At 42.3% G+C, this 12,165-nt stretch overlaps 1 protein-coding gene and 1 non-coding gene across 6 annotated transcripts in view; both read left to right on the top strand.

Annotated features, from left to right (window-relative positions):
• LOC126321429 (zinc finger protein 37-like) overlaps positions 1–12,165 on the top strand; it is a 71,020-nt gene that overhangs the window by 47,202 nt on the left and 11,653 nt on the right. For all 5 annotated transcript variants that reach the window (XM_049994184.1, XM_049994183.1, XM_049994185.1 and 2 more), the window contains one exon: positions 10,622–11,911. In XM_049994184.1, the coding sequence (XP_049850141.1) occupies positions 10,622–11,911 (1,290 nt within the window). The remainder of the gene's footprint in view (positions 1–10,621; positions 11,912–12,165) is intronic.
• Positions 7,255–7,361, top strand: LOC126337502 (U6 spliceosomal RNA). The gene has a single exon (XR_007565079.1). It is a non-coding gene; the product is annotated as a U6 spliceosomal RNA (small nuclear RNA).

Raw genomic sequence — 12,165 nt, 5'->3', positions numbered from 1 at the left:
CCTGGAGCACCTCATAGTCTTTAAATGGCTCTGTGCCCGTGGCTACCTTATCAAACAACAGAAGGAGTGGTGTTGGGAGAGATAGGTCTCCACCATTGGGTGCTACACATCACCTTCTCAAGTCTGGGCAAAGATCAAACGCCTTTTCGGGTACAAGGCCCCAACAGTTGTCCTCGGTGTTACCATAAATGGCGAGTTACGTACCGACAGAAACGCGATTGCTGGACACTTTGCTGAGCACTTTGCTCAAGCCTCTGTGTCGGAGAATTACCCCCCAGCCTTTCGCACACTCAAACGGCAGCTGGAAGGGAACGTCCTCTCATTCACTACACGCTACAGTGAATCCTATAACGCCCCCTTTACAGAGTGGGAGCTCCTCAGTGCTCTTGCACATTGCCCCAACACAGCTCCTGGGCCTGATCGCATCCACAGCCAGATGATTAAACATCTCTGATCTGACTAAAATTGACATCTTCTCATCACCTTCAAGTGGCTCTGGTGCGATGGAGTCTTTCAGTCACAATGGTGGGAAAGCACCATCACTCCGGTGCTCAAACCAGGAAAAAACCTGCTTGATGTGGATAGCTGTTGGCCCATCAGCCTCACCAACTTTCCTTGTAAGCTGCTGGTATGTCAGCAGTTGGGTTGGGTTCTACAGTCACGTGGCTTGCTCGCTCCATGTCAGGGCAGCTTCCGCAGGGTCACTATATCACTGATATTCTTGGGTCCATCGAGTCTGCCATTCGAACACCTTATTGCCGTCTTTTTTGACTTGCATAAAGTATATGATATGATATGACATGACTTGGCGATATCATATCCTTGCCACATTGTATGAGTGGGGTCTCCGGGGACCACCCCCAATTATTATCCAAAACTTCCTGTCGCTCCACACTTTCCATGTCCAAGTTGGTGACTCCCATAGTTCCATCCATATCCAGGAGAATGGAGTTCTGCAGGGCTCTGTATGGAGTGTCTCTGTATTTTTAGTGGTCATTAATGGTCTAGCAGCAGCTGCCAGACTCTCCGTCTCATCTTCTCTGTATGCAGACGACTTCTGCATTTTGTACTGCTGCTCCAGTACTGTTGTTGCTGAGCGGCGCCTCCAGGGAGCTATCCACAAAGCACAGTCATGGGCTCTAGCTCACGGCTTCCAGTTTTCAGCTGCAAAGTTGAGTGACGTGCACTTCTGTCAAGTGTTGTACCGTTCATCCGAGACATATCAATTCCTAGGACTGGTTTTTGAAGCTTGACTGACTTGGTTCCCTCATGTACGTCAGCTTAAGCAGAAGTGCTGGCAGCACCTCAATGCCCTCCGTTGCTGAGTAACGCCAATTGGGGTTCCGATTGCTGTACGCTGATGCAGCTCTACGGAGCCCTTGTCCAGTCCCGAATTGACTATGGGAGTGTGGTTTATGGTTCGGCAGTGCCTTCAGCACTGCATTTACTCAACCCTGTGCACCACTGTGGGGGTTCTATTAGTGACGGGAGCTTTTAGGATGAGTCTGGTGACCAGCATACTGGTGGAGGCTGGTGTCCCTCCACTGCAGATCAGACATGAGTAACTGCTCGCCAGTTACGCAGCACACATTCATAGTTCCCCAGAGCATCCAAATTACCGTCTCCTTTTCCTACCCGCGGCAGTCCACCTCCCTCATCGGCGTCCCAGGTCAGGGCTAACGATTGCGATTCGCGTGCAGTCCGTTCTCTCTGAACCGGAGTCTTTCCGTTTACCACCTCTGCTTGTGGTCCGTTCATGTACGCCTCCATGGTGTATCCCTCGACCGCAGCTTCGTGTGGACCTTTTGCATGGCCCTAAGGACTCCGGTAACCCAGCCACTTTCCGCTGTCACTTCCTTTCAATTCTTGACGTGTTCCAGACTCTGAAGTGTTTTACACAGACAGCTCAATGGCTGATGGTCATGTAGGCTTTGCATATGTTCATGGAGAACATATTGAGCAGCATTCCTTGACAGTTGGCTGCAGTTGTTTCACTGCAGAGCTGGTGGCCATATCTCTTGCTCTTGAGTGCATCTGCTCATGCCCTGGCAAGTCATTTCTCCTGTGTACTGACTCATTGAGCAGCCTACAAGCTATCAATTAATGCTACCTTTGCCACCCTCTGGTAGCGTCCATTCAGGAGCCCATCTGTGCCCTGGAACAGTCCCGCCATTCTGTGGTATTTGTGTGAACCCCAGGACACAATAGAATCCTCGGCAACAAACTTACCGACAGGCTGGGCAAACAGGTGACGCGTAAACAGCTTCTGGAGATAGACATCTCGGAAGCTGATCTCCGTTCTGTCTTACACCACAGGGTTTTCCAGCTTTGGGAGACGGAATGACATAACAGCATGCACAACAAACTGTGTGTCATTAAGGAGACTATGAATGTGTGGAAGCTTTCCATGCAGGCCTCTCGCAGGGAATCAGTTGTCTTCTGCCAGCTGCGCATTGGCCATACATGACTAATGCATGGTTACCTACACCGTCGCGAGGACCCACCTCAGTGTCGCTGTGGCTCCCAAATGACAGTCGTCCACCTCTTGCTGGACTGCCCACTTTTAGCCGCTCTGCGGCAGACTTTTAACTTTCCCAGCAGCCTGCCTTTGGTGCTGGGCGACAGTGCCTCCACAGCAGCTTTACTTTTACATTTTATCCGTCAGAGCGGGTTTTATACTTCTATGTAGGTTTTAGCGCATGCCCTTTGTCCCTCTATATCCTCCACCCAAGTGCTTTTAGGGGAGGTCTTAAAGTGTTGCAGAGTGGCTGGCTTTCCTGTTTTATTTTCGTGGTTGGCCAGCCACTGTAATCTGCTTTCATGTTTTACTCTCTTCTGTTTCCAGCATCTCTCTGTTGTTTTCTTGTCCTCTTTTGTTCCTTTTAGTGTTCATTGCCTTCCCTTCGTTCTTGTGGCTTTTCGTTTTGTGTGTGTGTTTTGTCCGTTTTATTCTCTCACTTATGGCACTGATTTATTAGGAACAAGGGTCGATGACCTCGTAGGTTGGTCCCTTCTCCCGCCTTTAAACCAACCAACAAATTGAAGTCCTTTTTAGGTTTTGGAATAAAAATAAGTTAGTTTTCAATTTAATATTTTGACTCTGCTTTCACTCAGTGCACAAGGGTCAGTGACTTACTATATACTTTGAAAGGTTCTTTTGGCGTGAAGAATCTTCCAGAAGTTTTGAATTTGTCAATGAATGGACCAAAAGTGAATTTTTAAGTTGGGAATGACATTTCTTATAACATAGAACTCTTGCAAGTAGTTGGAGCCTGCATGTAGTTCATGGAACTTTCAAAACTGGCCTGTGACAAACAAATTGGGAAATTGCACCATTTTTGGAGCCTTACTTGTTTCAACAGTTCTATGGCACAAGATGGATCGAAAATATACGTGTGGCTGAACAAGCCTTAAAAATTTTTCCACCTCTAAGAACATACATTTCTCAGCAGCTCAAAATAAAAGTCTTACCAAAGTCGGCAGTTAGAGACAGATTCTTAGGTCCAAAATTGCCTTTTTTTGCTGCAATAGTGCATGTATTCAAAGATTTTTGTTTGATTTTCAAAGTAATGTGTGTGTGGCTCCTTTTTGTACAATGAATTGTTTCCTCTTACCACGCCGTTAATGTAGTGAATAGTCAGATCAGACAGTTCAGTAAATGAAAAATCTTGTGAAGATTGACATGAAGGATAAGAATAATCTGGTCACTAAGCAGTACTTTGTAACAGAAAGTTAAGGACCTGACTTACACCTTGAGGCATAAAGAAGAAATGCATTCTAGTGTTATTGGTGTGGCACAAAAGCTACTTGAAAGATCACCACTGAAATATAAACGTACATGTGCCATTTCATGTATCAATAGCATTAAATTAAGAAATGGCTGTTAAGAGGTTGACATCATGCCTTGAAATTCTCATGCCTGCTCAAAGGTTATCTGGTGTAAAAGCAAATTGTGTCAAACTAGAATTTTTCAATATTTGTAGCAATGCTCATATTAAAAAAGAAACAACATTGTTCGTAAGTAGTGAAACTCATTTGGATGAATGTCACTGTCACAAAAAGAATGTTGTAACTTTGTAGATTTGCTCAATATTATTTCAATATTTTTGCTGGGGAATGTTGTACATACTTCTGCTCCAATCTATGATGATGGTGGTTTTGGCAATTATAAAATCTACTGAAGTTTAATGCTCTCTAGGCGTAATGCGAGTTCCTTGTATAAATATGATAAAAAGAAACAAGTAATTGAAATTGAAAAACAAAAAAAGGACAGTAATTTGCCAGAAAAAGAATAAAATATGAAACTGACACATTAGAATCTAAATAAATAAAAAAAGAAAAAGTGTCGGCTGAAGCAGCCAAAATTATGGCAGAAATTGAACATTTGAGAAAGTTGTTTTCATGTAAATATTTTTGTTGGTTTTTGATCATATTCTTCATGACACAGTATGAACTATAGTGCTTTATAAATGTTCAAAGTTATTTCTGGAAAGTGTTAATTAAAGTGCTAAAACAGAATTTTTGTTCATGAAATATAGATAGATTTAATTATTTTTTTACATATAATGGCTTGTAGACAGTATATGTATATTTCAAGTGATTATATAAAATATTATTAAAAAAAGAAAATAATAAAAATTAAGTTATACATAAGTGTAGCAAACTCACAGTTACCCATTATGCAGATTATCTTTACACATTTCAGTGTCTTTCTCGAACTGTTAAGAATAAAAAGATGGAGCATCTTAATTACAACAAAATAATGTTTCAGTTTAAAATGCACTATTGAACGTGTAACTTTTGCATTATTGCCAGGGGACACTGTATAAGTCTGAATCCTACATGTCCATTGTTCGTGAAATGGTTTTCCATTTCCCATTGCATCTTGTCCAAATTCCAGAACTCTGCTCTCGCAATATTGTCCATTGGGCCTGTGTGTTATTACACACCCAGAGGCATTAAAATTTTTTAATCTGTTACTAGAATTTTGCAGGACAAAAAATGACTACATTGTATCCTTACCACAGTATTCACAAATGCATTTAAGCAGTCATTCTTACTGTGCTCCACAGACAAATGGATTAGGAAAACCGTAATAACTAATAGAATGGTAAGTGTTCTCTGCATGCACTTCACTGTGGCTTGCTGAGTATGGGTGTACACGGCTTCTCCTGAACATAAGCTTTGATTATAAAAATTGGCCCTTAATGATAGAAATACGTTTGTTTTCCCAAAGTGTCTCACCTCTATGCTTTGAAACCAGGGAAAGGGAAAGTGCCCGTACTTGTACAGAAAAGCGAAAGAAATGAATTGGAAATTGAGAAGGAAGAATGTTGTGATATTTTTCTCCTTTTATTGTGCAGGTGTTAAGATGTACGTTAGAGTGAGACAAAGTTGCTATCATAAAGTTGAATAATCTATATTTAATGAAAATGGGTTGGGGCGGGGGGCTTATTGATGCAATATTTCAAAGCTATGCTGATGAATTAAAGAAAGTGTGTGTAACTTGCCTTACACATTTTATTTCAGTTTTAATATTTTAAAACATCGAGATACTTGATGTAAAGTAATACAGAAGCTGTTTTAAAGTAATTGGTTTTAGAAATTAAACAAAGTATGTGTAACTTGCCTTTAACAGTTTATTCAGGTTTTAATATTTAAAAGCATTGAGATCTTTTACAATAAGTACTAGTATAAACCATTATTGTTACTCGGGAATGTGGAGAGATTAGAGAAAACATATGCTGTGTTACAAAAAGCTTTGAAGCAAACTGTGTTAAATGGGATTTGTCTTCCAAATAAAATGTGCCTTGCACAGATAACCATTGGAAGATGGACTTTTGCGACCTGTGGACATGTCGTTTCAGCATGTCCGTCCTTCAGACACAGGCATTGTTACTCGGGAATGTGGAGAGATTAGAGAAAACATATGCTGTGTTACAAAAAGCTTTGAAGCAAACTGTGTTAAATGGGATTTGTCTTCCAAATAAAATGTGCCTTGCACAGATAACCATTGGAAGATGGACTTTTGCGACCTGTGGACATGTCGTTTCAGCATGTCCGTCCTTCAGACACAGGCATTTGAGGTGTAAACAAAGTTTTCAAGACATACACTTGGGGGCCATGACATAGTGTCTTTGACATGTATGAGGTAAATTAGAAACATACACAGGAAAGTATGTGGACCAAGTGTGCAAGACATATTATGATGATGATGATGATGATGATGATGATGATGATCAGTTTGTTTGTGTGTTGGTAGCAATGTATATTTTTCAGAAGGAAAAACAATTAGTGACAAGTTTTTGTGTAATTTGCAATAAAATTACAAAGAATTCCCAACTTGTGGCACCTTCAAGAAATGTTGATTGTACACTTGTATAAGAAACTTTGTGACGTATTTAGCAAACGCGTTAAATAACTAACAAGTGAAATTTTTTTGCTGAATATGCTTGACTACTTTCAGTGGTGTCAAATCTTGCAGTGTTTATATCTAAATTATGGCAGTGTTAGTTAGCTGTAAATTTCGCTTGGAAAGATTAGACAACAATGTTGTCAGTCTTGTACTCCTATGAGAATACGAGGGCTCTCTTTGACGTGGGCTCACACTTCCCAATAGAATTTTTGCCTCTCTGTACCCTTTCTTGACACCATTTCAACATGTAAAATTTAGTATTTTTATGTTTCTTTTTTTTGTGACTCTCTTCGTCATTTTGTTTATACTGGATGGTTATAATTACAGGTGTTCAGAGTGTTGCAGTGTGCGCTATATACATTGCAGGACGCAGAAACATTGTATACATGTTCGTTAATCTGTGTGCTACCGGAGTATGCTGGGGGGGGGGAATTGTTCCACTTTCTGGACCGGGTGAAAATATGGCACTGTAAGCAGTCAGAATGTGGTACAGGTGCAGGAAAAGGGGAGGAACCATCACACACATGATAATGGTGGTTCTGCCACATTTATTGGGATGTGGTCACAAGTTACAATGTGTATTCAGTATATGTGTATTGTTCGCATCATATGCGATACAATCAGAGCAATGGGTCTTCGTGTGCTATCCTTCAGATCACGAAGAGTCCAGGTACATCTATAATAGACATGATCTTTCAGATAGCCCCGCAACCAGAAGTCACTTAGATTTAGGTTGGGGGATCTGGAAAGCCAATCATCTTGAAACTTTGCAGTTGTTAGCAAGCAAGTCTTTCGCATGGCAAGCAACATGTCGCCCCATCTTGCATGAAAATAATGATGTACTCACGTTGGTGGTACAGACACTAAAATTGGAACGATACAGAGAAGATTGGCATGGCTCCTGCACAAGGATGACATGCAAAATTGTGAAACATTCCACATTTTTTGCAGAATAGGGTCTCGCAAGACTCTGTTGAATGTATCTCTATTTTTAGTGGCCATTAATGATCTAGCAGTAGCTGTAGGGTTGTCCATTTCATCGTCTCTGTATTCAGACGACTTCTGCATTTTGTCCTGCTCCACCAGTACTGGTGTTGCTGAGCAACACCTACAGGGAGCCGTCCAGAAGGCACAGTCACAGGATCTAGCCCATGGTTTCCAGTTTTTGGCCACAAAGTCTGATGTTATGCTCTTTTGTTGGTGTCGTACCGTTAATGCGGAACCAGAACTTTACCTTAATAACGATCCACTCACTGTAGTGGAGACATATCGATTCTTAGGACTGGTTTTCGATGCCTGATTGATTTGGCTTCCTCACCTCCATCAGCTTAAGCAGAAGTGCTGGCAGCACCTGAATGTCCTCCACTGCCTGAGCAACACTAACTGGGGTGCAGATCACTCTACACTGCTGCAGCTCTACAGAGCCCTTGTTCAATCCTGTCTTGACTGTGGGAGTCCGGTTTATGGTTTGGCGGCACCCTCAGTGTTGCGTTTCCTCAACCCAGTGCACCACTGTTTGTGGCATTTGCCTAGCGACAAGAGCTTTTAGGATGAATCTGGTGACCAGCGTCCTGGTGCAGACCAGAGTCCCACCATTGCAGGTTAGGTTTGCACAGTTGCTCTCCAGTTACGTTGCATCCGAATTACCATCTCCTTTTCCTGCCCATGGCGGTTCATCTCCTGCATCAGCGGCCTAGGTCAGGGCTTACAATTGCAGTTCGTATTTGATTCCTTCTCTGTGAACTGGAGTCCTTGCCATTACCACCGATACTTGAGGTTTATTCACTAACACTTTCATGGTGTACACCTAGGCTGCGGCTTTGCCTGGACCTTTCACATGGCCCTAAGCGCTCAACTAACCCTGTGACTCTCCACTGTCACTTCCTCTCAATTCTCAACATGTACTGGGGCCATGAAGTGGTTTACACCGATGGTTCTATGGCTGATGGTAAAGTTGGCTTTGCCTGTGTTCATGGAGGGCATATAGAACAGCAGTCCCTGCCAGATGGCTGCAGTGTTTTCACTGCAGAGCTGGTGGCCATGTCTCGTGCTTTTGAGCACATCCGCTCATGCCCGGGAGAGTCATTTCTCCTGTGTACTGACTCCTTGAGCAGCCTACAAGCTATCGACCAGTGCTACCCTTGTCATCCTTTGGTAGCGACCATCCAGGAGTCCATCTATGCCCTGGAATGGTCCAGTCGTTCAGTGGTGTTTGTCTGGAGCCCAGGTCACATCGGAATCCCAGGCAATGAACTTGCTGACAGGCATAAACCGCTTATGCAGATCGACTTCCGTGAAACTGACCTGCATTCTATATTACACAACAAGTTTTTGTGGCTTTGGAAGGTGGAATGGCATAACCTCAATATGCACAAGCTGCATGCCATTAAAGAAACTATAAATGTGTGGAAGACCTCCGTGCGCGCCTCTCGCAGGGACTCTGTGGTTCTCTGTCGGCTCCACCTTGGCCATATGTGGCTGATGCAAGGTTACCTTCTCCGTTGTGAGGACCCAACTCGGTGTCGCTGTTGCTCATGAATGACTGTTGTCCATCTCTTGCTGGACTGCCGACTTTTAGCCGCACCGCGGTGGACTTTTAACTTTCCCAGCACCCTACCTTCCGTGTTTAACGACAATACCTCCACAGCAGCTTTAGATTTATGTTTTATTTGTGAGGGTGGGTTTTATCATTTGCTCTAAGTTTTTAGCAGTGTCCTTTGTCCCTGTGTGTCCTCCACGCTAGTGCTTTCAGGTTTGGGGTTTTAATGTGTTGCAAAGTGGCTGGCCTTTCCTTTTTATCGTCATGGTCAACCAGCCATGGTAACATGCTTTCTTGTTTTAACCTCTTATACCTGTTTCTTTCGTCTTTGTGGTTTTCTTGTCCCCTTTTGTCCATTAAAGTGTTTATGGCCCTTCAGTCGTTGTTGTGGTTTTTCCTTTCATTCTGTTTTGTGTTGTCTCATTGTCTTAGTCTCAGCCTTGTGGCATTGTTTCCTTTGGAACAAGGGACCAATGACCTCTTAGTTTAGCCCCCTCCTGCCCCTTTTTAAACCAACCAAGCAACCAACCAAAATATGGTGTGACTAAGTTGCGTACTTGGGAAGCTGGAATAAAATGTTGCACAAAGTCTTTATAACATGAAGATGTCACTGTACAGCTAACAGACCACAAGGTGTCATCTGCGCAGAGAAAAACAGATGGACAATGAAGGAGCTTGTGAAATGACACCACACAGTCACACAAGTTGGGTGCAGTGGATGTTCCTGCACAACATGTTGTGGAGTAGAATCCAATATGCAACAGTTCTGTGCACCATGCTGAGTAAAATGTGCCTTGCCCGGCCAATGAATATTCCTTGGCCACACGTCATATATTTCCATGGGTGCCAAAAAACAAAAGACAAAGTCACGGTGTTGTAGCTTTAGGGCTTCATTTGATGCAGACTTTGAATCTTGTAGGGATACCAGTGTAAAATGTGCTGCAGAATCTGTTATCAGTTGACCAGGGGAGAGAAAATTCCCATGACACAGCTTGAGCACTGTCTGTGCAGAGTTTGAGCCATATGCTGCATGTTCGGTTATAGCAACAGTAACTTCAACAACTACTTCCATGGAAAAGGGTCACTTCTGTCTCCTTGCTGCACCCCTAATACTCCTCTTTCTTCAAAGTGCTTGATCATATTCTTTAGCCCATTTATTGACATGGGGCCTCCTCGCAGCTGTTTCTTTTGGCAATATTCCCGCAGTATAGCACTGCTATTGCTGTCGTTCTGATGAAATAACTTTACCAGCAGTGCACGGTCTTTCTTGTCAATACCACTGTGTTTCGAACAGAAAACTTCAATCTTCTTAATCATTTACACCAACAGTCACTTCACAATAGATATCAACATGTACCGCCAAGCCACAAACAGCATACTGATGTGAAAACAGGAAATGTTTCATGTTCTGACTTCTTACAGTGCCTAGTTTTTCAGCTGGTAGCAGAAAGTGAAGCTTTTTTCCCCCAGCGAACCTCATGAGCACAACAATTTAATGAACATACGTACTATGTTTCAGCAACCTGTTATGTATACAGCCCACACTGCAGCAATTGGAACAACATCAGTTTAATTATGACCACCCGGTATGTTTTTCTCATGCTTTCATTATTGAACTGAGTGCTATACATTTATATATATATATATATATATTTTTATAATTGCAGGTAATTGAGAGAGATGGACAGAATTACACGTGCTTGTTATGTGATGAAGACCAGAGGGCTGTAGGGGACATGAAGAGCATATCATCACACACAAAAAATGTACATAACATCCGTGTTTACATTTGTGATATCTGTGGTCAGGACTTCCGCAAACGAAATGAATTATCTGCTCACTTAGATGAGCATGCAGCGACCGAGGATGGAGACTATCAGTGTGAAGTGTGTAATCGTATATTCAGTAACCTTAGACTTTTCCGTGTACACAAACGTATGCATTATCCACAGTCAAAGCTGTGGACATGTGAGACTTGTGGCAAACGGTATAGCTCTCGAAATTTGCTAGAAGAACATATCAATACACATACTGGAGTGCGACCTTATGTGTGTGAGGTGTGTGGCAAAGATTTTGCATCAAAATACACATACAGGGCTCATGCAAAGACGCATGAAATACGCCCTCGACCTTTCACATGTAATGAATGTGGGAAGACATTCCTGAGTGCACAGAACCTTGCACAGCATGAACGTACTCATAATGGTTCTCGTGAATACATCTGCGAGCAGTGTGGAAAGGCATTTGGTACACCTCGAAATCTGGAAGTCCATTCAGTTGTTCACTCAGGGTGTAAGCCTTTCGTATGTCGCACCTGTGGTAAAGCATTTGCAAGAAAGGCTGAGATACGTGATCATGAACGAACACACACTGGTGAGAAACCGTATCAGTGTGAATTCTGTGGTGCAACATTCAGTCAGCGTAGCAACTTGCAATCTCACAAACGTGCTACACACCTCCAAGACAAACGATATAAATGTGCTGATTGTGGTAAAGGTTTCAAACGACGCCGTCTCCTAGATTACCATGTAAAAGCTGCTCACACAGGTGAACGACCATATAAGTGTCCCACGTGTGATGCAACTTTTGTTTATCCCGAGCATTTCAAGAAACATCGCCGTATCCATACTGGTGAGAAGCCTTTTCATTGTGAAGTATGTGGTAAAGCATTCAACAGCCGTGACAATCGCAATGCTCATAGGTTTGTGCATAGTGACAAGAAACCTTATGAATGTTTGTGTTGTGGAATGGGTTTCATGCGCAAACCACTCTTATACAATCACATGCAGAGCCAAGGTCATTTAAATGACACAATTGTAGTGAACCAGCCAAGGCTTACTTCAGATGATGATTTAACTAGAGAAGCAGTAGTTGCTACTGCTGGTGAACTGTCTGCTGGCGCAGAAGTAGAAATGACTGTCGTTGATGGCAGTCATGTACCTGAGCATGAAACCAAGGTAAATTTGGGATATGAAATTATTATTATTATTATTATTATTATTATTATTATTATTATTATTATTATTATTATTATCCCCATTTTGGTATTTACTGTCTACCCAGAACTTTCGGGTATTAAATTAATAATTTGCAGCTGTTTTTATGTTGTAAGTGTTAATCTAATATCACAGTTAAATATATTGAAGTCCTAGCACAGAAGTAATAATGCAAGGAATTATTTTATGATGGAAAAAAGGAAAAATATTCATTC

Source organism: Schistocerca gregaria, chromosome 2, assembly GCF_023897955.1.
Source record: "Schistocerca gregaria isolate iqSchGreg1 chromosome 2, iqSchGreg1.2, whole genome shotgun sequence".
Classification (NCBI taxonomy): Eukaryota; Metazoa; Arthropoda; class Insecta; order Orthoptera; family Acrididae; genus Schistocerca; species Schistocerca gregaria.
This window is presented reverse-complemented; position numbering and strand designations above follow the sequence as displayed.